Source organism: Anabas testudineus, chromosome 10 (assembly GCF_900324465.2).
Source record: "Anabas testudineus chromosome 10, fAnaTes1.2, whole genome shotgun sequence".
NCBI lineage: Eukaryota > Metazoa > Chordata > Actinopteri > Anabantiformes > Anabantidae > Anabas > Anabas testudineus.
In genome coordinates, this window is record NC_046619.1 from 23,410,398 (window position 1) to 23,436,207 (window position 25,810).

At 41.9% G+C, this 25,810-nt stretch overlaps 3 protein-coding genes across 5 annotated transcripts; 1 reads left to right on the top strand and 2 right to left on the bottom strand.

The window, feature by feature from the left end:
- Positions 1 to 214: 214 nt before the first annotated feature.
- Positions 215 to 3,767, bottom strand: ttc1 (tetratricopeptide repeat domain 1). Of its 2 annotated transcripts, none has more exons than XM_026358040.1 (8): positions 3,682 to 3,767; positions 2,277 to 2,618; positions 2,141 to 2,201; positions 1,927 to 2,039; positions 1,791 to 1,827; positions 1,566 to 1,714; positions 1,204 to 1,258; positions 215 to 443 (listed from the first exon to the last, which is right to left on the bottom strand). In XM_026358040.1, exons 2-8 carry the CDS (start codon positions 2,607 to 2,609, stop codon positions 310 to 312), a joined length of 882 nt encoding a protein of 293 aa, XP_026213825.1. In that variant the 5' UTR covers positions 2,610 to 2,618; positions 3,682 to 3,767; the 3' UTR covers positions 215 to 309. The 2 variants fall into 2 exon arrangements, with proteins under 2 accessions (XP_026213825.1, XP_026213824.1); XM_026358039.1 differs by lacking the exon at positions 3,682 to 3,767 and adding an exon at positions 3,425 to 3,674.
- A 6,061-nt stretch (positions 3,768 to 9,828) lies between these two features.
- slc23a1 (solute carrier family 23 member 1) lies at positions 9,829 to 18,362 on the top strand. Its single transcript, XM_026357035.1, has 14 exons — positions 9,829 to 9,920; positions 12,720 to 12,893; positions 13,501 to 13,658; positions 13,747 to 13,835; positions 13,921 to 13,988; positions 15,010 to 15,191; positions 15,277 to 15,397; positions 15,479 to 15,635; positions 15,749 to 15,896; positions 15,965 to 16,070; positions 16,157 to 16,286; positions 16,394 to 16,537; positions 16,665 to 16,760; positions 16,987 to 18,362. The coding sequence occupies exons 1-14, from the start codon at positions 9,903 to 9,905 to the stop codon at positions 17,229 to 17,231; spliced, it is 1,836 nt and encodes a 611-aa protein (XP_026212820.1). The 5' UTR covers positions 9,829 to 9,902; the 3' UTR covers positions 17,232 to 18,362.
- A 2,873-nt stretch (positions 18,363 to 21,235) lies between these two features.
- On the bottom strand, positions 21,236 to 25,276 carry prob1 (proline-rich basic protein 1). Of its 2 annotated transcripts, XM_026357115.1 has the most exons (6): positions 25,114 to 25,276; positions 24,657 to 24,893; positions 23,765 to 24,169; positions 23,367 to 23,480; positions 23,116 to 23,284; positions 21,236 to 22,797 (listed from the first exon to the last, which is right to left on the bottom strand). In XM_026357115.1, the coding sequence occupies exons 3-6, from the start codon at positions 24,143 to 24,145 to the stop codon at positions 21,413 to 21,415; spliced, it is 2,049 nt and encodes a 682-aa protein (XP_026212900.1). In that variant the 5' UTR covers positions 24,146 to 24,169; positions 24,657 to 24,893; positions 25,114 to 25,276; the 3' UTR covers positions 21,236 to 21,412. The 2 variants fall into 2 exon arrangements, with proteins under 2 accessions (XP_026212900.1, XP_026212901.1); XM_026357116.1 differs by lacking the exon at positions 25,114 to 25,276 and having other exon boundaries at positions 24,657 to 24,945.
- Positions 25,277 to 25,810: the final 534 nt, after the last annotated feature.

Consider the following 25,810-nt stretch of genomic DNA (forward strand, 5'->3'; position numbering starts at 1 on the left):
GTCATTACTTCAATAATGTTATTTTGATTCTAGACCAAACTCCATTTAGAAAAAAGGCATTTTATCCCACTGTAGCTATTTCAGTTTCAAAGTGTAGAATAAAAACTGTAATGTAATAATAATATATAATAAAAATTGAATTAAAGCCTGCATCTGCTGTGATCGGACTTCTGGTTCAGAATCATATCAATCTGTCTGGATTTAAAAAACATATCGATGACAGACAGTAAACAAATCAAACTTTATTTTTCTTTTACACATAAACATGAGTTCTGCAATGCTTTGATGTCATTACTGTCGGCAGTGATGTCATCTGTTGTTGTTGGGGTTCTGCACAAAGTTGATAGAATAGGATCCAGTATCCTGGTCCTGGTTCACCTGGAAGTTGTTGGTGGAAAGTCCGAACGGCCTCAGGATCATGTTCCCCAGGTCCTTGAGTTTACCTGCGGGCGAAGTCCACAGAAGTCAATAACCAAAAAAAAGTCTGTACTTGTATTGTAAAAGCTCAATAGCAAAGCTGGTGATTAGTTATGATTATGATCAGGGGAATTTTCCAATCATCGTCCAGAGTTCCTGAAAAACCAGCACAAAGTAGTGAACAGGTTTGAATTTTGTGATTTTCCTGCTGTAAACAAACAGACGTGATTTTTAATTTCTAAATGGAAAATTCTGTCAGATGTGTGTTGGTTTACGAGTAAAAACCAGACAGAACGAAGCTGTAGGTTTTGTCAGTTTTGTTTCTCACTACATTAAATATTTTAGATTTTTTTTAAATGCACTCAAACTTTTTCCTTCAATATTAAAAACTTATTCAAACTAAAACTTAACGTTTATCATGTCTACATCGTCTTTTTAAGCTGACAGGCGCACCACTTCATTAGGTACACCTGTTTAATCTAATACAGCAGCTCTGTCAGGAATTCTACTTTTACAAGATTGTAATCAGTTTTTAAGTTAAAACACCAGTCAGTGTTTAAAAACTACATTCAAATCTGAAACACCAAATGTCAGGAAAAAGGAGGCGAATTATGACCTTTGACCATCAATATGGGTAAAGGTTGGTAGATGACGTGTGACCTCAGGAGAAATATGTTGAGACAACTTCACCCTCACACAAAAGTAAAACTGAGGACTTTGGACCCTGATCTGCCCAAATACCCCTTTAATAATGTGAAAATTGGTGCGTTCAGGTGCTGTACGTACTCATCATCTCCTCCTTCAGCTTCTCATTTCTCTCCTGAATCTGCTGAGGTAACCTCTGAGAGAGAGAGAGACAGGTAAATAAGAAAAATAGAAATTAGAAAAACATCTGTGGTCCGTCCTGCTCATTCGGCTGAATGTGGACCACTGTCCAGACATTAATGTGGTAAAGTTGATTAAATGTGAATGAAAGCTGGAGTTGCTGTCTGTTCAGACTGGAGAGAAGCACTAGACTGAGTCACAGGCCCTGATCCCATATCTGTTCACCTTCTGTCAGAACAGAGTCTGTTCTACCTACACCATTCTGCAGCTTCTCATCTAATCATCTAGTGTAGTCTTCATCAGACACAAAACAGTAGGCTCACCATGCAGGCCTGCCTGGCACTGGACTGGTTAGGGTCCCGATCCAGAACCTTCTTGTAGTCCTCCAGAGCCTCGTCGAGCTTATCTGTCTGCTCGTAAAGCTCCGCTCTCCTCAGCAACGCTCGCAGGTAGTCCGGATCCCGATCTATTGCTATAGCAACCACAGGTAAAGCATGAATCCCCAGCTCTATATGACAACAGAGGTCACCAAACACATCATCACTCACCTCTGGTGCAGTCTGAGATCGCCTGATCCTTCAGGTCCTGAAAGAGAAACACTGTTAGCCTCATGCAAAGCAGAGTGAAGCTGCAACCCTTGCAGAATAAAGTTGGGATAACTCTAGCATGTTAGCAGGTCATTACCAGGTGCAGTCTTGCAGCAGCTCTGTTGGAGAACAGCACAGCTCTCTCTCTGCTGAAACAAACTGGACACAAACCTAACGCCTCCGTGTAGCTGCGCTCCGCCTCTGACCAGTCTGCAAAAATACATACTGGTTTATAACGTAGTGTATAAACTGGCTGGACACTTTGGTTTATAACCTGGACTAAAACACCACAAACAGAAATTTACACTGACCTCCAGCTTTAAACTGTTTGTTTCCTTTTTCTTTCAGAGTCAAACTCTGCTGCCGTCGGCTCTGAAATACAACCAGAGGTTACTGGAGGCTAGAAACCTGTGATTGGCAAGAACGCGTCTCAATTACAGGTTTTACCTCCTTCTCCTCCTCCGTCAGTTCCTTCTCCACCTCCCTCAGGTAGTCATCATCAAACTCGACCTCCCCACTCTTGTCCTCCTTCAGATCTGAATCGGAATCCTCCTGGAGCCTGTCCACCGGCTCCTCCTGATGAAGTCCTCCTGTCTCGCTGTCTGTATAGTCTGTTCTATTGGTTACTGACTCAGTTTTAATGTGAAAGTCCTGACATCCCGCTGCTTCCTGCTGGGTCTCCTTCCTACCAATCTCCACCTCTCTGAGGTCTGGAGTTTCCTGGCAGTCGTAGAAGTCCTCCCCCTGAAGTTTTCCCTCCGCTCCTCCTCTGCTGCTCATCCTAAATCTCTGAAACACAACATGACACAGATCCACAATTACATGGGCAACACACAGACTCAATGAGGTCTGCATCACTCAGGACTGGTCCAAGTCCCGCATCACTCAGGACTGGTCCAAGTCCCGCATCACTCAGGACTGGTCCAAGTCCCGCATCACTCAGGACTGGTCCAAGTCCCGCATTACTGAGGACTGAGGAAGTTCATCCAGCTGTTTGGGTCAACAGAACAAGACCAGACTGGCACAGATCAGTTTAGTTTATTACAGGGTTACTTCCTATAGATAAAACGTGTCAGACTTTAACTCCAATTGGTTCCGGCTGGTCCAGTGTTTGTTCTCTGACCTGGACTTGGTGCAGCTTTGTTATGCTAATCCTCTGGAATCTTAAATTATCTTAATGTGTTGTTTTATAGAAGCTATAAAAACTTCTACCGAGAAGGGTCAGTTTTATAAAACAGTTCTCTGTTTCCTTCTTTGTTAACCATCGACTGATTATTGATCTATGATGTAAAGATTGAAGGAAAGTGAAAGCTTCTGTTTACTGATAAAAATACATAGTGACGTTTAACAGTAAACTACTGTTCAGCTAAATAGTTTAATTCATGTATTCATGATAATAAAAACTAAGCAGCAGCTTTAACATGTTACTTAGGATGTTATTCTTCTGGGTAGTGCTGTACTCTCGGCCAGACTTCGCTGATATTTCAGTCAAATCATTAAACAAACGCAGAAGATATTTTCACTGAGGAATTGATCGTATTACCATGTTACAGGATGAGTTTAAAGACTTGATTATAAACTGAATATATTTTTACCTATTCTTATCTGTTTTTATCCGTTTTTTGTTCTGTATCCGCAGATTTAGAAAGGTCCAGCTGGAGTGTTAAATCAGCAGTTTTTCAATAAAGATTCTGAACGGAGAGTTAGCATAAAACAGTAGCTCAGACTCCGCAAACATTAAAAACCTTCAGTGACAGTTTTGATCTTCGTCGCCGGAGCTGCAGTTAAACGCTAGCAGTTAAAAGCTAGGAGCTAAACGCTAACAGTTAACACAGGGCATTTACTTACTCACCTGCTAATACCGCTTAGCCTGCCGAAGACGAACCCTGACGTCACATCCGGGACAATGACGCGCTTCTTCTACGTAGAATTCCAACCCAGTGGAGCTTCGGCGCCACCTACTGTTAATTTACTGAATCCCCTGTCCCAAGTTCAAAAACACAGTATTGAGAGAAAAGTGAAAGTACATGGCTAAAAAAGTTCTACACTACAAGTACTACTTCTAGTATTACTACAACTCAATTTGAAGTGTCCTAAGTACAAGCTGCTTTATCTATAACAACACAGCAGCATTTATTAGTTGAACAGATTCAGTTTTGCCAATCTGCATCTGCAAAGTTGCTGAAGTTGTAAAACAAATGTACAGAAGTAGTAATGTAAAAGGGAAGTACTCCTTTAAAGTACAAATGCCTCAGAATTCTACCAAAGTATAGTACTTGAGTAAATATGTTAGTTACTTTCCTGCTTACATCTGTGGTTAAAAGCTGAATTTCTATTTTATAAAAAGACATTTTTTTAATTCTCACATTTAATCTTTCGGCTCCACAGCTTTAGCCTGTTCTATATGAAGATAGTTTTATAGATAGTTTATATCTTAAACCCTTTGATTTAGTCCACAGTGACTACATGAGGGTTAAAGAGTTTTACTTAAAAACAAGACTAGCTTTTCCTAAAGGATCCTGCAAGCATTGTTCTATTTCTAACTCATATAAGCGAATGTTAATTTGCACAAAGAGTAATAAATCAAGCCTATACTGTGGTGTGGATGTTTCAGTCAGCTCCAGTTATCAGTAGACACAAACCGATTTTGCACTAATCATCTGTCCACATGTCGACCAGATGACAGTCAGTAGTATTCTCAATGAGGTGATTAATTTGTGCTTTATCACTATTTTTATTTCGTTTTTCTTCTTCATCTTTATTTTACTGACTCCTAGGTACATTCAGTCACTTTTACCCTGTGCTGTAAAAGCATATTGTCTTTACCCGTTTTAAATTATTAAAACCTCACAATGTCAGCATCATGAAAGTAACCTTGACTTAAACATGACTAAAATTCAACTAAGTTTCCTGACTAAAACTAAGATAAAATAAATGAGGATGAGTAAAATAATAGGAATATTATTATTATTATTATGTTATATTGCTGTCTAAAGAGTTCTTTGTTGTTATGTTCTGATGAGTGAAGCTGACAGACTGAACAAGCGGATCAAGAAGGTAAAACCTATAGTTGGACTGGAACTGGACAGTCTAGAGACCATGGTTGAGAGAGGAAGTCGATGGACAAGGTCTCCACCATCTCTGCCCCACCTGAATAAAGATGCATCCATTTTCATTTTGCAACTTACAAAAAGCTTCCATCTTATCTTATTCTTGAGATGGCATATGTCTTTGGAAATAATAATAATATAATAAATTTATTTATAGAGCACTTTTCTAAACATATGTTACAAAGTGCTTCACAAGACAGACAAGAAACACATGTAGCCCAACAAGATCAACTTGAGCAAGCACTAGGCAAACAGTGGAGAGGAAAAACTCCCCCTAGGGGAAGAAACCTCCAGCAGAACCAGGCTCAAGTTAAACGGCCATCTGCCTCGACCGGTTGGGGAGCAGGAAACAGCTATACAAACAAAACAATAATACAAACAACTACCACATCGGTCCTTGGGGAGAACAGTTCCAACGTAAAGACATTGTAATCTAATGGAGAGTCTTCCCAAGGACAGATTTGTTTTAGCTTACAGAAGATCGCAAAAGGCTCGCCGGTAGAGGTATGTTTTAAGGAGAGTTTTAAAAGATGTTACTGAGTCAGCTGATCTTATATGCTCGGGTAAGCTGTTCCAGAGTTTAGGGGCTCTAACTGAAAAGGCTCTGTCACCTCTAGTAGTCATTCTGACATCGGGGACACACAGAAGATTTCTACCAGAGGATCTCAGGCTACGTGCAGGCTCATAAGGCCTTAAAAGCTGGGAAAAATAGCTGGGGGAAAGGCCATGCAGAGCATTAATAAAATCTTAAAATCAATCCTAAAACATACTGGCAGCCAGTGTAAGGAAGCTAATACAGGAGTGATGTGATCGTATTTTCTTTTTCTAGTTAAGAGTCTTGCAGCTGAATTCTGAACAATCTGGAGCCGATTAATAGATTTCTGGCTGAGACAGGTGAACAGACTGTTGCAATAATCAAGGCGTGAGGAAATAAATGCGTGTAAGATTACTTCAGTGTCATGAAAAGAAAGAATTGAACGTATTTTGGAGATATTTCTAAATGTAAAAGTTATTATTATTGTTTTGGTTGCATGAGTTGAATTTGGTATAGGGAAGTGCTCTGGGCAAAAAAAAACTAAACAAAGGCAACTAGGTCATGTGCATAAATTACTAAATTGAGAGAACAAATTAATCCTCCCCAGCAAGTATATACTCTCTGGACAGTCAGTCAGACATATCAGTTGTTGTCTACATCATACAGTTGTCATGATTCCAGCTCTCTCCTGTCTGTTTCCAGTTTTCCCCCTCCCGACCTCATGACTCTGATTACTCATTAACCACACCTGTGCCACTCCTTCACTATTTAAGCAGGTCCATGTGCCTCTCCACTCTGCCAAATAGTCTCACATCAACCTGGGAAGACATACTATCCATCATTCTTTTGGACTGACTTCTTGTTATTGAACCTGCCTTTGCCCATCCTTTCAGTACCGTGAGTGTTTTCTGCCTGACCTGTTCTCTCCTTCGTCCTCCTTCTTCTCACAACTCAACTACTCTCACAGTAGTTGAGTTGGATATCTGTGTGTATGACCTGGGCCGTCTCTTGACGTTGGTATCAGCCTACTGGATTTCTGTTCTAAGTACTGCCTATCTGTATTGACCTAGATTATTGTTGTTGTTGCTGTTGTTGCTGCTGCCTCTGATTTAGCTTTATGCACACTACTGTTTGGACTACTCTTCTGTGTATAACCCTGGATTTGTCTCACTCTGCACCTTGGATTTCTGGAGAACCGTCAACTGTTACTGTGTGTTTTATTAACCCTTTCTGCTTTTGCAACAAAACTCATTATTCAGAACATATCATTCTTCCTCTCCTCCCAGTCTACACGTGTCATTCTGCTGTTGGCCATCTTGGAAGCTCCACCATATTCACCAGTCAACAAGCCACCACTACTTCCGGTTCACCACTCAACAGTCTACAACACCTCAGTCTTCTATCTGATTCCATCATCCCTGCCACTCGACCACCATTCACCAAGACTTCAATGAGTACTCTTCAGAAATATTACTCAAGATCCAGCCAGACTCGATCGAACTCTGTCCCCTCTCCTAGACCACCATATTTGCCTGACAACAGCTCTGTTTGGCTGCTGGCCCCTGAGATTCATCCACTGCATTATCATGCTTAATAAACCTTCATTATCCTATACTCTTGTGTTGTGTGGTCTGTCAGTGGAGTTGGATCCCAGGCCTGTGACAACAGTGCACCTATAAAGAGGGACAGGCTGAGCTTGAATGTGGCTGAGAGAATAAATCAAATATTTGTACTATCAAATTGGTCATCTGTACATAATTTGGTACATTTTCCTAATTGCACCCCCAGGGCTCTGTAGGTTAGTGATAACTTTGTGTGCAAACTTGTTCCAGACCAAATTGAGTGATCCACTAAATGTTAGGTGTCTATCTGAGCGATATCTTAAGTTGATGTGCGCTCACATTTTGTGCTCCTAAACTATTCTTTGTTTTGGTTGCCAAAACTGATGTATGCCACTTGGTTGTTAGCATTACATTTTGGGATTTGCTCTACAGTGTATATACACTACTCAAAAAAAATAAAGGGAACACTTAAACACAATATAACTCCAAGTCAATCACACTGAGTAATCAAACTGCTCACTTAAAAAGCCACACTGATTGACAATCAGTTTCACATGCTGTTGTGCAAATTGAATAGAAAACAGGTGGAAATTATAGGCAATTAACAAGACACCCCCAATAAAGGAGTGGTTCTGCAGGTAGTGACCAGAGACCACTTCTCAGTTCCTATGCTTTTTGGGTGATGTTTTGGTCACTTTTGAATGCTAGTGGTGCTTTCACTCTAGTGGTAGCACAGTCTACAACCCACACAAGTGGCTCAGTTAGTGCAGCTGATCCAGGATGGAACATCAATGCAAGCTGTGGCAAGAAGGTTTGCTGTGTCTGTCAGCGTAGTGTCCAGAGCATGGAGGCGCTACCAGGAGACGTGGAGGAGGCCATAGGAGAGCAACCACCCATCAGCAGGACCGCTACCTCCACCTTTGTGCAAGGAGGAACAGGAGGAGCACTGCCAGAGCCCTACAAAATGACCTCCAGCAGGCCACAAATGTGCATGTGTCTGCTCAAACGGTCAGAAATAGACTCCATGAGGGTGGTATGAGGGCCCGATGTCCACAGGTGGGGGTTGTGCTTACAGCCCAACACTGTGCAGGACGTTTGGCATTTGCCAGAGAACACCAAGATTGGCACATTCGCCACTGGCGCCCTGTGCTCTTCACAGATGAAAGCAGAATTACACTGAGCACATGACTGACGTAACGTCTGGAGACGCCGTGGAGAACGTTCTGCTGCCTGCAACATCCTCCAGCATGACTGGTTTGGCAGCGGGTCAGTAATGGTGTAGGGTGGCATTTCTTTGGAGGGCCGCACAACCCTCCATGGGCTCACTAGAGGTAGCCTGACTGCCATTAAGTAGCGAGATGAGATCCTCAGACCCCCTTTGAGACCATATGCCGGTGCCGTTGGCCTTGGGTTCTTCCTAATGCAACACAATGCTATACCTCATGTGGCTGGAGTGTGTCAGCAGTTCCTGCAAGTCAAAGGCATTGATGCTATGGACTGGCCCGCCCGTTCCCCAGACCTGAATCCAATTGAGCACATCTGGGACAACATGTCTCGCTCCATCCACCAACACCACGTTGCACCACAGACTGTCCAGGAGTTGGCGGATGCTTTAGTCCAGGTCTGGGAGGAGATCCCTCAGGAGACCACCGCCACCTCATCAGGAGCATGCCTAGGCGTTGTAGGGAGGTCATACAGACACGTGGGGACCACAAACACTACAGAGCCTCATTTTGACTTGTTTTAAGGACATGTTTTCCACTTCAGTTTTGAGTGTGACTCCAAATCGAGACCTCCATGGGTTAATACATTTAGTTTCCATTGATAATTTTTGTGTGATTTTGTTGTCATGACATTCAACTATGAAAACAATATAGTTTTTTTATAAGAATATTTAATTCAGTCAGGTCTAGGTTGTGTTATTTTAGTGTTCCCTTTATTTTTTTGAGCAGTGTATATCGGCATATCCAGTAAGGCAGCTTGTCCATTACACTTGTCAAACTGTCTAAAATTCAGCTATGGTGGTAAAGGTGCTAGTCAGCTGGGTTTGCTGATGCTAATGTTAGCTGTGGAAGGGTCAGTTGACTGGACTACACTGCCAGGGGTTTAATCACGAGTTGAACCACAAATCTTTACATTTATTTTATTGACATGTATACAACTACTTGATAAAATTCTGTTAATAAAAACAGTGGAGCATCATTTGAGAGTGACCTAACAATGAAATAAACCGTACTCAAACAGAAAGTTAATATTTTCTCTTTATTTTTGACCACTGAGTGTCTTTTCATTTTTTAATTAATTTAATTTTTAATTAATCTCTAAAGCTGCTTTCTTCCACGTGAGAAAAACTACTAAAATCAGCACCATAGTATTTTGTTCTCAGACTGCAGGTTTACTTGTGGTTCCTAGAGTTTCCAAATATAGAATGGAAGGCAGAGCCTTCAGCTATCCTCTCCTGTGGAACCAGCTCCCAGTTCAGGTTCGGGAGGCAGACAACCTCTCTACATTTAAGACTAGACTTAAAATTTTCCTTTTTTATAAAGCTTATAGTTAGAGATGGATCAGGTGACTCTGAATCATCTCTAAGTTATGCTGATATAGGTTAGTCTGCTGGGGGACCTCTACTGACTGTGATATTCAACAATCAATAATCAGTGATCATTAACTGCTGAATCAGGGACAGACACACCTGAACAGGTTCTGTGTTCAGGTGAAAGTCCATAGACAACAGATCCAACAGATCATTAACCACCTGTCTCGCGCTCTCTCTCTCTCTCTGTTTCTCTGAACCTCGCTCTGCCACCAGTCTCACTTTTCAGTTTTCAGTGCTTGATTGTCCAGGACTCACAAAGCTGCAGATGACATGGATGACAACTGTAAGGTAAACTGATTATTGACTCAAACTGTGAAACATTGTCAGTACATTGTCTTTGTTGACAGGTCTCTGCTGTGCAACTCTGAACACTGAGAGGTTTCTTTTTTTCTTAAAACTGCTCTGGCTTCAATTATAAAGTCCATCCATAAATTCTCAGTCTGCACTCGGCTGCTCCAAAACATTAACACTGTTGGAAATCATCTGTCTCCTTGGTCTGTATGTTTGGCATCACTGTCTCAGTCCTCTAGCAGCTTGAATCAGTTTTTCCACTGGGATTTATTTGGGTGTTGTTGCATTTGTTTGCAACTTTCCACGACCTGCTGCAGAGAGGCCACCTCCTTGATGATGTCAGACATAGCATCTAGTCTCATGTCAAAAGCTCAGTTTTGGTTTCATCACACTGCAAAACCACTTCTTCCAGTTGAATTTGTCTTTGTCTTCTGAGGTTTTTCTCTGTTACTCCCACAAAACATCAGCTGGTGAAGAACCCGGTTAATAGTTGTATTTATAGCTTCTAGGTTCAAATCTGTGAGGGGACATCAGACTGAGACATGTTTACTGTGCTCTGGGAGTCTGCATAGACTCTAAACCTGAATCTGTCTTTTGTTGTGTCATAATGTTTTAACCAGCAGAAACTGATGCAGGTCGCATATTATTCTGTTTAATCATTAAATGTTTGGAGAAACTGACCTCTGATCTGTTTCACATTCAACACCAGCTCTCAGAGATAATGTGGACACTGGCACATCACAGTTTAATGGGTGGAGACAAGTGGGGATGTATCAGTGGTGATGTTAATGAAACAGACTCACGACTTATCACATCCTAAATCAACTAAATTAACCACATTGTACCTTAATTTGGGTACTGACTCAGGTGAACTCACCTGGATGTCTCAGGGGTCTCAGCTGCTGCAATCTCAGAGATGATGTTTCACTTTTGATCCTCATTTTAAGCAGAACCTGTGACTTCTCCCACTGTACAAGTCGCGTCACAACTCACAAAAAGCTTGTGGTGAAGGTTTGCACAGAGCCCCTTTTTAATTTCAAAGATGATTCCAATAATTTAATTCAGTTTGGTTTTATTTGGTTTCTGTTTGCACCAAATTACAACAGAACTCATCTCAAGGTACTTTACAGTGTTTAAGGTTTAAGACCTTACAAAATATAACAGTATACAGAATTATATAGAAACCCAACAACCCCACTAAGCAGCACCAGGAGACAGTGGAGAGGAAAAACTCCCTCTAGAGCAGGGGTCACTAACAGGCGGACCGCGGTCCGCATCCGGACCCAGAAGCTGTCCCATACGGACCCGGAGCTACAGACCAAACCGAACGTTTTGATTCCAAATCTAGCGGGACACCTTAATTTTAATCGGCCCAGCTATTTCGATCTTTACGGTAGTTATTTAGTGGATGCGGGAACGCATTGACTTTGAATGCGAGTTAAGCAATCTCACGTGACTTCACTTAGCCAATCGATTCTGTGGATCACAGGCGGTAAATTTAGCGACTCAACAGTAGATGAGAGAAAGTTCGAGGTTGAAAAGGAATTAAGACGAAGATAACAGAGAGACAGAGAGGAGAGATACAGGCGACAGAGAGGAGAGATACAGACGACAGAGAGGAGAGATACAGACGACAGAGAGGAGAGAGGGAGAGATACAGACGACAGAGAGGAGAGAGGGAGAGATACAGACGACAGAGAGGAGAGATACAGACGACAGAGAGGAGAGAGGGAGAGATACAGACGACAGAGAGGAGAGATACAGACGACAGAGAGGAGAGAGGGAGGAGAGAGGGAGAGATACAGACGACAGAGAGGAGAGAGGGAGAGATACAGACGACAGAGAGGAGAGATACAGACGACAGAGAGGAGAGATACAGACGACAGAGAGGAGAGAGATAGAGACAACAGAGAGGCAAAAGTTGATAAAGTGACGGTGAGACTGAAAAATCAAGAGATAAATGTCCAAAAAGAGAAAAGTGGACACTGAAAATAGAGTTTTTAATCCAGAATGAACAGACTCTTTTATGTTCATATTACCCACTGAACTAAACCAGTGTGTCTCATATGATCAGAAACTGTGGCTCTTATTAAAAGAGCCAATGTGAAACGGCATTATGAGACAAAACACAAAGGTTTTGAACACAACATAGAGAGGGAGACAGAGTTGGTTTTCTTAAATGATTATTCTAAATGATCCTCGCTCACCTTTAAAGTGGTCGGGTCCTACATTTTAAAGGATGCCCCAAATATTTTATTATGTGGATCTAGGATTGATATTTGTAGATAGGACACATGCGACTATCCTGAGACAGAAGACTTTACTGGAAACCTGTGATTGGCTGTACCTGATCACATTTATCTGAAACCAGCAGAGCAGTTTTATTCTGAAATGCACTGATAACATTAAAACAGAACCATCAGACACCCATTTTTCATCTCAGAACTACTTTTCAGATCCATGATGTGGATCATGGAGCTGTAGGTCTTAGTGACAGATTATTTGCCTAAAAATCTGTAATTATCTAATATGAAGAACATTGTCGGAAGAATCTGAACATGGGTAAATATAACCTCTGGTATATTTACATAATTCAATTGTTTAAATTATTTAAGCTAAAAATGAATTTCTGGATTCATTAATCTGGATTAATGAGTAATTAAGTAAAAAACTAAAAATAAATAAATGTGTTTGTGTTTCTCTCTCTCCCTGCATAGTACAAACATAAGAAATTAAGAGTATAATTATCCTTGTAACATCATTAATGTTTTACCTGGTCTCTCTCTGTCCAATCAGAGCCAGAGTCACCCTGAGCAGGGGTGGGGCCATAACGCAGACCAGACTGAGCTGCAAGTGGAAGGTGACAGAAAAACTAAACAGCCAATAGGAACACAGAGGGCGGAGTCAGACATGATCTACACCATTGAAGACGTGCCCCCCTGGTACCTGTGTATCCTACTTGGACTACAGGTAGGGCCAGGGCTCGGATTAGAATGGGACTACAAGTGAGACTGGGATTAGAGGGGGACTACAGGTGGGGCTGGGATTTGGTTCAGTTGAGACTCGCATTAGAATCTAAGTAGATTGAGTATCAGGTTTCTACTGGTTTGGCTGATTTTAGTTTGGTGAGCAGCTGGATACATTTACATTACATTTACATTTAGTCATTTAGCAGATGCTTTTATCCAAAGCGATTTACAAGTCATTACAGGGTACAAGGGTAGGCAGGGTAAGCGTGAGGAGGTCTTGCCTAAGGACCCCTACTGGAGGTAGGCCACAGCTGGGATTTGAACCCCAGTCTCCCGCATCCCTCCAGTAAGGGACCTTAGGCAAGACCTCACGCTTACACTGCCTTTGCCTTGTACCTTGTATCTCACTTGATACTCACTTTGAATAAAAGCGCCTGATGAATGATTAAAATGCAGTAAAATGTGGTTTGGTTCTAAACTGGGATTACTGTGATTAGACCGGGCTGCTTGACAAAGGCACAGACCAGCGGAAAAGGCAGGAAGTATTATATTTGTCCAATCAGGTGAAGGCATGATGTCACATGTCACCTGTCACGCTCTGTCCTCAGCATTACCTGACATGTTTCAGTGGGACTGTAGCGGTCCCGTTCCTCCTGGCTGAGGCCATGTGCGTTGGCCAAGACCAGAACACCATCAGTCAGCTGATCGGAACAATTTTCTCCACTGTTGGAATCACAACCCTGATCCAGACCACAGTTGGAATCAGGTAAGTCTGATGGAGTCTGGGGAGTGTGAGAGAATAAGGTCGGTCTGGGGGGAAGTGTTGGTGGGTTGATACCTGTGTGTGTTTGTAGACTTCCTCTATTTCAGGCCAGTGCGTTTGCTTTCCTGATTCCTGCTCAGGCAATCCTCAGTCTGGACCGGTGGAAGTGTCCCAGTGATGGTGGGTCTACCATAAAACTGTTTTTTATAAATAAACCACATGATGGCAGGGATGCTGAGGATTGGCTGTTTTTGTTCTTGTGCAGAGGAGATTTATGGGAACTGGAGTCTTCCCCTGAACACCTCACACATCTGGCAACCACGCATCAGAGAGGTATGTGATCATTACATGTACAGGTGTGGTTGGTTTAAATGAGTCCTGCTGGTTCTTAAACAGGGACCAGAACTCTAAATATCAGGGACTCACTCACTCAGTTCATTTTCCTACGGCAGTTTCTGTCAGGGTGTTGGAAGGGAACTCTGGCTTACTGTTCAAATTCAGAATGAGGTTGGCTGACATGAATTTAGTCCTGGAACAGTGGACCACCTGGATGACTGATGAGAGCTTTACTTTTACTTTGATCCTGGACAGGCTTTAGGAGTTGTTGTTTTTTTTTTGTGGATGTAGAGATGTTAGGGTTAGAAGTTTGCAGTGGATTTTCCAGGGTTTGTTTTATACTGTATTGTTGGATTCTGAGGGCTGTTGGTCAGGCTCTTTCAGTTCTTGTTTAACCAGGTCTAAATCGAGGGTACATTTGAGATATGGAAGGTGTTGGTATAGGAACTTCAGGATTGCCGGTTTTGTTGGTTTTACCAGTAAGGGACCTCCAGCAGCATGAGGATCAGCACCTCCAAGTCTGAAGAACTATTAGTTGCTGCAAACTATTGTATAACTCTAAAAGTTGAGTCCTGGTAACTGGACTTCCTTCTTGTTAGGTTGAAACATTTCACTACTCATCAAGTAGCTTCTTCACTCTGAAGATAGTTGGTTAAAGACCACAAATTTATGCTCCAGGTTTGGTTTCACTCCACCCCTTGGCCTGATTAGACTTGTTAGGTGAAAAAATGGAAGGGGAGGATGTGAAGGATGTAATAGACACATCTCTGTCCAACCCCTCTTATTCCCTAAAGTGGGTCGATAAGTGTGTCCAGTCTGGTGCAGGTGTAAATTGGGCCTCATCTTTCTGGGGATAGATGAAAGGGCAGCATGAGAAATAGGAGACAGGTTGTGTCTAAGGCCTCCACGTCTGTTAAGTGAGGGGGTGTTGATTTGCACATGCAAGGTTTCCCTCACAAATCTCAGGGTTTTTTAGCTATGTGTTCCTTGTACATTCATGTCTGTGTGTGTGTTTCAGATCCAGGGAGCCATCATTGTGTCCAGTTTGGTGGAACTTTTGATCGGCCTCTGTGGACTGCCAGGTTTGCTGCTGGAGTACATTGGTCCCCTCACCATCACTCCGACGGTCTCACTGATCGGCTTGTCAGTTTTCACCACTGCTGGAGACAGAGCTGGGTCCCACTGGGGCCTGTCAGCACTGTGAGACACCTGTTTACTTGTTTATCTTTCTTTCTGTCGACCTGTAGACTTGTTACCTGACAAACATCTGTGTCTTTGTCTCCAGGTGTATTTTGCTGATCGTGCTTTTTGCTCAGTACCTGAGAATGACGTCACTTCCTGTCCCTGTTTACAGCAGGAAGAAGGGCCTGAGAACCACCAAAGTCCAGATCTTCAAGATGTTTCCTGTGAATAAGCGTTGAATCTTAAATTTCTCCATCTTTGTCCCTTTTCCTGTCTTTGTCTCTTTAACGTGGTTCTCCTCACAGATCATCCTCGCCATCATGGTTGTCTGGCTTGTCTGTTATGTCCTTACTTTAACCCACTTGTTGCCAAGTGACCCTGATCGCTATGGATACAAAGGTCGCACTGACGCCCGTGGCGACATAATGACCTCTGCACCCTGGTTCAGGATCCCCTACCCCTGTAAGTCAGTCAATCACAGACCTTGAAATCATAACTGACACCATCCAGTCAAAACCAGAACACTTGCAGACATCAGCTAATGAGACATTTTGCTTGCCTCTTGTCTCTGATAGGCCAGTGGGGGTTGCCAACGGTAACGGTTGCTGGGGTACTGGGGATGCTCAGTGCGACTATGGCCGGAATCGTGGAGTCGATAGGAGATTATTACGCCTGTGCTCGTCTGTCAGGAGCCGCGCCCCCTCCAGTTCATGCCATCAACAGGTGAGACAGGAAGTAAACAGAAAGTGATGTCACATTATCTGGACGGAGTTTTCATATTTTTTTCTCAGGGGGATTTTCACTGAAGGTGTCTGCTGCATCATTGCTGGTCTGTTGGGGACAGGAAATGGATCCACGTCCTCCAGCCCAAATATAGGCGTCCTGGGAATCACAAAGGTAATAGAGGCCAGACCTTTAGAATCTATTTCTGGTCCTGGAGTCACTGGTTCATCAATCAATATTAATCCTGGACCTGTGTGCAGGTGGGCAGCAGGCGGGTGGTGCAGTATGGAGCTGGGATTATGTTCCTTTTGGGATCAGTTGGGAAGTTTACCGCTCTGTTTGCCTCGCTGCCAGATCCTATCCTTGGAGGAATGTTCTGCACATTGTTTGGTGAGTAACAGGTAGCGTACCTGATTCTACCAGACAGGTGTTGTTAAGGGTGTCATCATAATCAAGGTGTGTTGGTGATGTCACAGTAATCCCGGTCTGTTTTCCAGGTATGATCACAGCTGTCGGGCTTTCAAACCTGCAGCTCGTGGATTTGAACTCATCCAGAAATCTGTTCGTTCTCGGCTTCTCTATGTTCTTTGGTCTGACACTGCCGACGTACCTGGACACACACCCCAACTCCATCCACACAGGTGAGTTTACTAGATCTAGTCCATGCAGACTAGTTCTGGAAAGAACTAGTTCTGGATAGAACTACTCTTGAATAGATAGATAGAACTTGCTACATGTAGATTCTACCGATCAGTTCTGTGTGTTCAGGTGTTGTGGAACTGGATCAGATCCTGACAGTTCTTCTGTCCACTGAGATGTTTGTTGGAGGTTTTCTGGCATTTTGTCTCGACAACACAATACCAGGTAAGACACAGACACACACTGTTGATTAATAAACATGTCTCTTAGCAACAAGAGAAACTGAAGCTTGTTCTTCTAGTTTCTGTTCGTATGGTCAGCGATGTCTTATACCATTTAATAATAGAAGTGATTAATTTAAAGACCTTAAAGTATTTATAAAATGTACCTGTTGATTAGAATAATAATCTGTTATTACACGTTAAATTGCTAAAATTACCTGTTTCTTCAGGGACCAGACAGGAGCGAGGTTTGGTCGAATGGAGAGCTTCCTCCTCTTCTTCATTGTCCTCCTCCTATGATTTTCCTGTGGGGATGTCTGTCGTCAGGAAGATTCGCTGGCTGCACCGGTTTCCCATCTGCCCCTCCTTCACAGGCTTCAGATCATCTGACGAACACTCCACACCTGAGCAGGAGGGGGAGGAGCGAGGAAGAGAAGAGGAAGCTGCTGACATCCTCTCCAGCACTAAGGTGTGATTGTGATGACCAGTGATGACTCAGCATTTGACCAAATGAAACCTGAACTTGCTGATTTGTTAACCAACTGCATTCACCTTGTTCAAACGAAACTAAATTAATTATGTTTGAATAAATTCCTACCTGAAAACCTACACAATTCATTTGGTAAAAGTCACAGAAACTCTCCGCATAAATTAAAAGACAAAAATAGACAGAGAAAAGTAAAAATAGTCCCTTTTATTTTACCCAGAATTGTGTAGACAACTACAACTCCCATCTGCATTTCACTGACAAACAGCCAATGACTGTGCTTTATGTTCTGGAAACAAAATATGAATTCAAGATCAGCTGTGGGTGAATTCAGTCATCATGCAAATGTGTTGTAATCCCAACAGTAACAACAAAGCATCTTATCCTCATGGCCACAGCAGCAGAGGATCATAGGTATTGTATTATTTCCTGGTTTCTCAGAAATCTTTCAGAGCAGCATTCAGTGTGACATCACAATCGGATGTTGTCATGCTCAGGTTTACTTTTATTATTTTAAATCAATCCAACTTTATTCAGAAAACACTTAAAAACTACCACAATGGACCAACGTGCTGTTAGTAAAATAAAAAATATAAAAATAACTATTTTACAGTAAAAATAAATAAACAATTCAACATCTTGCAAAGTATCAAAGGCCATAGCGAAGAGATGACTTTTGAGAAACAATTTAAAAACAGTAAACGGTGATGCCCTTTCAACTTATCAGATGTAAAGTTGGGCTGTACACTAAATTGAAGTGTACAGGTTCCTAGTAAGGACCCTGTGGCACTCCAAATAATATTTTTTATTGTTTTTTCTATTATTATTTAATTTTTCATCTAATTATGAGCCATTGTATTTATTCTTCTTCCAGTTTGTAGTCAAGTCAGTTTTCATATTTTTACTCAATTATCAGCAAAGATAAATATGTCATTGATTGTAAACATAAAACCTTCACACACACACAGGTATTCAGAAAAAAATCCTCCAGATAATATTGAGATAAATACATCAGGTCAATATCTTCACAGTTTTTATTCACATAATAACATGTTTGTTTTAATTCATCTTTCTGTTCATACAGTTGCAAGATAAAGTATGTGAACCCTTTGGGATTACGTGGAGTTTTGCATGAATTGGTCATGAAAAGTGCTCTGATCTTCATCTAAGTCAGAACAATAGAAAAATACAGTCTGCTTAAAATAATAGTGCACAAACATTATATGTTTTCATGTTTTTATTGAACATAATATGTAAACATTCACAGTGCAGGGTGGAAAAAGTATGTGAACCTTTAGACTTAATAACTGGTTGACCCTCCTTTGGCAGCAATAACCTCAATCAAACGTTTCCTGTAGTTGCAGATCAGACCTGTACAACGATCTGGAGTGATTTTGGACCATTCCTCTTCACAAAACTGTTTCAGTGTAGCAATATTCTTGGGATGTCTGGTTTGAATCTCTCTCTTAAGGTCATGCCACAGCATTTCAATCGGGTTGAGGTCGGACTCTGACTGGGCCACTCCAGAAGGCGTATTTTGTTCTGTTGAAGCTATTCTTTTGTTGAATTACTTGCTTTGGGTCATTGTCCTGTTGCATCACCCATCCTCTGCGGAGATTCAGTTGGCGGACGGATGGCCTTACGTTTTCCTGCAAAATGTCTTGATAAACTCTGGCATTCATTTTTCCATCAATGACAACAATCTGTCCAGGCCCTGAGGCAGCAAAGCAGCCCCAAGCCATTATGCTCCCTCCGCCATGTTTTACAGTGGGGATGAGGTTTTGATGTTGGTGTGCTGTGCCTTTTTTTCTCCACACATAGTCTTGTGTGTTTTTTCCAAACAACTCAATTTTGGTTTCATCTGTCCACAGAATATTTTGCCAGTAGTGCTGTGGAACATCCAGGTGCTCTTTTGCAAACTTCAAACGTGCTGCAATACTTTTTTGGACAGCAATGGCTTTCTCCGTGGTGTCCTCCCATGTACTCCATTCTTGTTTCATGTTTTCCTTATTGTAGATGTGTCAACAAAATGTTAGCATGTGCCAGAGATTTCTGTAAGTCTTTAGCTGACACTCTAGGATTCTTCTTTACCTCATTAAGCATTCTGCACTGTGCTCTTGCAGTCATCTTTACAGGACGACCACGCCTAGGGAGAGTGACAACAGTGCTGAACTTTCTCCATTTGTAGACAGTCTGTCTTACCATGGACACAAGAACATCAAGGCTTTTAGAAATACTTTTGTAACCCTTTCCAGCTTCATGCAAGTCCACAAATCTTGATCGTAGGTCCTCTGAGAGCTCTTTTCTGCGAGGCATTGTTCACATCAGGCAGTGCTTCTTGAAACCAGTAAACCCAAAACTGGTGTGTGTTTTTAAAGGGCAGGACAGCTTTTAGCAACACATCCAATATCATCACCCTGATTGGACTTAAGGTTGGCTCACTCCTGGCTCCAATTAGCTCTTGGAGAAGTCATTAGGCTAGGGGTTCACATATTTTTTCCACCCTGCACTGTGAATGTTTACATGTTATGTTCAATAAAAACATTAAAACATATAATGTCTGTGTACTATTATTTTAGTCAGACTGTGTTTTTCCATTGTTGTGACTTAGATGAAGATCAGAGCACATTTTATGACCAATTCATGCAAAACTCTACGTAATTCCAAAGGGTTCACATATGTTTTCTTGCAACTGTATGAACAGAAGGATAAATTAAAACATCTTGCAACGTATTTGTTCATGTTGAACTTTTTTGCCGCATTATGGCCACAATCAAATTATATGATATATAAAACAGAACTAATGAAAATTAAACAAAAATAAATTTGCTTTTGCTTTAAAATCATGATGTGTCATGTAAAGTTTTAGAAAATGCAGATCAATATGTGCCACTGTAACTGTATGAGTGTTACAAATGTCAAGATGTGCTTCTTATAACTCTATGTTGGTGATCATACATGTTCTAGGTTTAATATCAGTAGACATCTGCTGACTCCATCTTTATGTGTTAACACATTGAACCAGACAGCAACTCAGACCTACTGTGATAACAACATATTATGAGTGTCTGTGGGAACAATGTGTCTTTATTTTTACATCTTATGCTACTGTGCCTAAAAAACAACATTGTATTTGATAAGACAACCAGATTTGAAGATTTTCTTCAAGTGTTTCCTGTATCGAACCAGAGGATTTATGTTCAACAGAAACATGAAAGGTGAGTTCTCTGTATTGTTTTAAATAATTGCATGTTTTTAGGAATATTCAGAATATTTATACATTTGTGTTTAACACAATTTTCTGATCTAACCCTAACCCTAACCCTATTTATACAATGTGTATATAATAATACTGTATTAAATATACAATACTTTTATATTGTATTTTTATACTGTACATGCAATAAGTCCGTTGTAATTAAAACTGTGAATCTAGTGATATAAGTTTTAGTTATGTCAATTTTTATTCATATTCATTGCAGAACTAAACATGTTCCTTAGTTAATCACATAATTACCAGAGCTGTCAGAATAACACATTGTTGAAACATGAAAAAAGTGTAACTCTGTATTCTTTGGTACCTTTGACCTGGTGCATCATTGAATCATTCTGCCACAGTAAACCCTCTTTAGCATGATGGAGGCAGATGAGAAGACACTATTTGGCCCATGAAAGGAACATACATTTTAAAAATACCCAGAACTGTAAATAAGAGCATTAGATTACTTTCTGCCTAACAGATCACTGCAGTGTCTTTAGCATCGAAGCCGTAGGTCTGTGCAAGTACAGAATCCAGCCTCGTCAAGCGTACATCCAGTCGAAACTTGTATCACTTCTATTATTGTTCTTGCTGAAGCAGTTTTGAATTTATTTCCTAAACATGTCACATTTTGACTGTTTTGATTATTTTACAGATGGATATCTGTAAATAATCTAATAATAAAAACAATTTAATAAAAACATTCTAAAATAAATGAGATGTTGAACTTAAATATTTCTAAATACTTTTTTGATTAATTAATCACAGAGGATGTCATTTTTTTGTTTTTGTTTTGTTTTTTACCATTTGACACTGTAGTTGTTATGCATGCAGTAATTATGTGTTCTTTCCACAGATACTAGTGTGTCATCATATGTTGATCATACATGTCATTGTGCTAACTGTGATGTCATCTTGGTGCTGATGGCATGTGCAGGGTAAGGGGAAGGTGCTGGGGAGCAAACAGGGAGGACATTGCCACTGTTGGCTGCAACTGCACTACTGGCATGACTGGGGGATGAGCCCCCCCCATCTGCAACACAGCAGGGATGGGGTTTGCACAGCGTATGTTTACTACTGTGGCTGAGGGGCTCATGACAGTGGGAACGGAGTTAGATCTGGACAGGGAAGAGCTGACTGCAGGTAGAAACACCTGGATGAACTTACCAGTCTCTGGATCTAACAACATTTTACTCTGAAACTGTGGGGGCAGATTCACATAGAAGCACCGCCTACTTTTAGGGTCTGTTGTCACATGACAGGGGGCTCCATATGAACCAGTAGGGAAGCTACCACATAACTGTGCAGGTAACAAACTCTGAATACTGCTAAGTAACGGCTGATGTTGTGTTGCAGCTTTCACTGTGCCACCATGTCTGTCCTGTGCTTCTGTGGCCCTGATTCGAAGGGGGTAGCAGGTCTTGGTGTGGTCTGAGGATTTTCCAGTAGACCTGATCTGGTTCTCAGACCTTGTGTGAGGGTGGTGTATGGGACTAAGTTGGTTGGATTGCACCTGGGTCTGAATGCAAGTCTGAGGGCTGTGGACAAAGCTGACATTCCTGAAGTGAGGGTGCAAGGTGGGGGGGGCATAGAAACAGGGATGGACCTGGGAGGTACCAGGTGCAGAGTGAGAGAAGCTTTGTTCCTGGGCAGAGAGCAGAGTCTGGGTCTGGGTCAGTCTGGAGGTGGGGGGGTTAGATAGAGGAAGCAGGTTACTCACACATGAAGCTCTTTCTGATTGACTTACAGATGTAGTCGTGGGCAGGTCTAACGAGAGAACATCATCAACTTTCTCTTTGTGTGTGATGGGCTCACTGTCTCTTCTCTGCCTTGTGATTGGACTACCAGGTGTGTCACTCTGTTTGTTGTCATGTGGTTGGCTGAGAGATTCTGTGGTGTGAGCGTTGTGGTAGGTGGGAGGGGGACCGCTGTATTGACCAGTCACAGTGAAGCTTTTTAGTTTGTGACTCTCAGTTGTTGTTGTTGTTGTTGTTGTTGTTGTTGTTGTGGGCAATGAGGTATTTTTAACCAAACTCCTCATATCTCTCACCACAGGAACTGGAGCATTCACACTGCCTGGGCCCCCCCACTCTCTTCCCATCTGCTGCTCTACAGGTGGGGGAGTTACGTGTAACACCTGAAGATTCTTCTTCAGGTGTGAAGTTTTCTGCTCCACCTGCATCTTCTTCAACAGAACGCTCTTAATGATGCATGACGCCATTTTTGTTTTGGTTTCATCCAGAGAGAAAGATTTCTGTAGACACCGCTGTCCTTCAGATGGTCTAGCCTGGAACCCTGAAACCACAAACAGGATCAGACCAGACCTTCAGACAGAGGACATGTTTCGACAGATGTCGCAAGCCAAAAACATCAATTATTGGTAACAGGTAAATAAATCCAACCAAAATCTGATCCTGTCTTAACTGAACTTTAACATGTTCTGTCTCAACCTACTGGGTTGGACTCTACAGAGCAGCTCCAATCGATGTTCCATTGGATTACATTAGAGTGTTTGAAAGTGAAAAATCATTTGGGCACTGCCCAGAGTGATTCTGAGTTCACATTGGTGCAGGTACGGGGTGTGACTCTCTGACAGGTACAGTTTGGTGTTACCTTGGTGGGCTCCTGCAATCAGGCCCCTGTAGACCCCACTGATGACATCACTGTTGGCTGTCAAAGAGACAGGAGTACTATGTTGTCGTAGCAACAGATGGGGGCAGTGACAGGCTGATACAGCACAATTATCCCCTCCTTCTTCAACATCTTGATCCTTCACTATCACCTAGTTGGGTGAACAGGTAGAGAGACAGGTACATCATTTTTTTACATAAAGAGGTAAACAGATGAATAGGTAGAATTCATACCTGTAGTTTGCCAGTCATCTCCAGATTGATGCTATTACTCATATCTTTTTTCTTCTTCAGGTGAATTTGTCGTTTTGGGACCATCTTTAGCCCCTCCCCTTCCTGACCATTCAACTAGACAACAGGTAACACAGGTGAAAACAGGAGCAACTATTTTTTATTAGATATTAGAAGAGCATTTACTACCAATGCTACAACAGTGAAATGATAAACAGTATTTAGAAAAATCTGTTTGTTAGAGTAGAAACAGTTTAATGATTCTAAAATAGATTGAAATGGATCAGGTCAGTTAGTCAAATTATTAGGTACTTGGTGAGTGACTTGACACTAATCACCAGTTAGTTAGTTGACTATTTAGTGAGACAGTTAACTGCTAGTTAACACTATTAAAAATTCACCTGTGTTTCCACAATAACATCAACACACTCAAAGCTGCTCTCTGGACCTGAGTCTTCATCGTCTGATGGGAGGATGACAGAGGGAGAGAAGTGAAGGGAGAGATCCTCATCTGACCACTCATTGATGCTCCCCTCCTCCTCTTCCTCCTCCTTCTCCCTACTCTCAAAACAACGGGAGGAGGACACGTCCAGGTAGTTCTCCTCAGACCCACTTGTACAGGTGAACTCAGGCTTCTTGTCAGCAAAAACTATTGAGGATGGTGGAGAGCTTTGTGTCTCAGAGTCGTGATGAGGCAGCAGTTCGACCTCGGGGCAGCGGTGAGCACTGAGGAAGACCCTCTTGCACTCTCCCTCTCGTCCTCCCCCCACTTTGATGCTCATGGTTTGTTGTTTCAGTTGGAGCCTCTGAGGAAACAAAGAAAAAGATTTTAAACATCTGCTGATGTTCATGCTCATTTTCATGTTCATTAACATAGATTTCCCTGTTTTTTTTATTTAGTTTTGTTTCATTTTTAAAGTATTTTTTATCATTTATGAATTTTATGAAAAATATGGCAAAGAGGAACTGCAACTGCTTAACCATCTAATAGTCTAATTGATAAGAAACTTTGTCATGAGCCTGTGCAGGTAAACCATCAACGGATATTAAGCCTAATGCGCCTAATCTCCCGGGGACTGTGACCACACTTGGTTGGATGGTTTGAAAATGAAACAGAACCTTTCTTTAGCAAACAAAAACCCACTGAGGAAGGCTCAGGATGTGTTGGAGAGTTTAACTAGACCTTTAACAATGACTTTGTCCAGTGTCCAGACAACTTTAGTAGAGTATCAGCAGATAGTACCTGTACAATCAATAATTGTAATAATTGAGGTGGTTTTAAAGTTGCCCTACCTGACGTTTTTTACTGCTTCTGATCAGATCCTGGAACCAGCTTTTCTGGGTAAGGGTTAGATCCAACTATCACAGATTCAGATTCACACTTCGTCAAGAAATCCTGGTACAAAGTAATATTTCATAGTTTTGAGTTAAGCCAGAATCATTCTGGTTCTGGTCCCAGAGCAGTCTGTGTGTTGCAGTTTGATTCAGTTTAAACAACACAGGCTCAAAGTGGAGGCGACTGACACTGAGCTGCAGAGAGAGAGAATGGTAGAGTGAGGTTCAGATAAACAGAGAGAGAGAGAGACGGTTAGGGAGGGTCTGTTGCTGACAGATTGCAGGTCCAGGGAGAGAGGCTGGTTGAGAGACACAGAGATAAACAGGTGTTGGGTGGGGGGCAGGTTTCTATTTTAAGAGGCGATTGACAGAAGAGACTATGTGTGTGCGTGCGTGTGTGTGTGAACCCCCTGACCTGCAGTGAGTCCATGGGTCTGTGCTGGTCTGGTCTTTTCTCTACCAAGTCCTATATTCAGCTGTCCCACTACTCAAACAATTCTGGTCTGGATCCACAGGACGTCTAAGGATCCTGACGACAGGTTGGTCCTTGCTCATGCTGCTGGCCTTGGGTTTCTGTCTGCAACTAGAAGAAGAGTATTATGTGAGTGTGGGGTGCTGGTGGAGGTGTCACAGCTGGACTGTGGACTTTATGAGAGGAACACAGTTCAGTAGAAACAGATGAAAACACAAACAACAAACAGAGGGAACATCAGCAGCAGAGATTGATGATGTTGAACCCCCTAAAGCCCCAAACCGTCAAACTCATGAATCAAAAACCCAGTAGAAAACTAAAAAGTAGAAACTAAAAACTGTCAGAATTGGAAGATGGCTCAGCAACATTTCTCAAAACGGGTCAGTGCAGAGCTGGTGTCTGTGACCGTTTGTCATCATAAGTAAAACGTCTGTCATTAAGTTTTCGGATTCTGGGTTACGTGACTAGGATAGAAACTGGAAGACTCTGACTTACAGTAACATGGTTTGGGGATTTCTGCACTGGAAACAAACTGGGAAGTAGACCCAGATCCGAACCCTAACCCTTGGAAAGTAGGCTGGAATCATAATTAAAAGCTACTGCAACAAGCACAATAGAGAAAATTGGAAACAATGACAAA

What these genes read in the sequence shown, in the direction of transcription:
- slc23a1 (XM_026357035.1), top strand. An exon ending in CAGACCACAGTTGGAATCAG is followed by an intron (nt 13,659 to 13,746) that starts GTAAGTCTGATG and finishes GTGTGTTTGTAG; the next exon opens with ACTTCCTCTATTTCAGGCCA. An exon ending in CCCCAACTCCATCCACACAG is followed by an intron (nt 16,538 to 16,664) that starts GTGAGTTTACTA and finishes CTGTGTGTTCAG; the next exon opens with GTGTTGTGGAACTGGATCAG.
- prob1 (XM_026357115.1), bottom strand. Translation starts at nt 24,145, where the DNA reads ATGAGCATCAAAGTGGGGGGAGGACGAGAGGGAGAGTGCAAGAGGGTC. An exon ending in ATGTTATTGTGGAAACACAG is followed by an intron (nt 23,481 to 23,764) that starts GTGAATTTTTAA and finishes CCTGTTGTCTAG; the next exon opens with TTGAATGGTCAGGAAGGGGA. An exon ending in AGATGACTGGCAAACTACAG is followed by an intron (nt 23,285 to 23,366) that starts GTATGAATTCTA and finishes TCACCCAACTAG; the next exon opens with GTGATAGTGAAGGATCAAGA.
- ttc1 (XM_026358040.1), bottom strand. Translation starts at nt 2,609, where the DNA reads ATGAGCAGCAGAGGAGGAGCGGAGGGAAAACTTCAGGGGGAGGACTTC. An exon ending in GATCTCAGACTGCACCAGAG is followed by an intron (nt 1,715 to 1,790) that starts GTGAGTGATGAT and finishes TGGTTGCTATAG; the next exon opens with CAATAGATCGGGATCCGGAC. An exon ending in GCTGAAGGAGGAGATGATGA is followed by an intron (nt 444 to 1,203) that starts GTACGTACAGCA and finishes CTTCGCCCGCAG; the next exon opens with GTAAACTCAAGGACCTGGGG.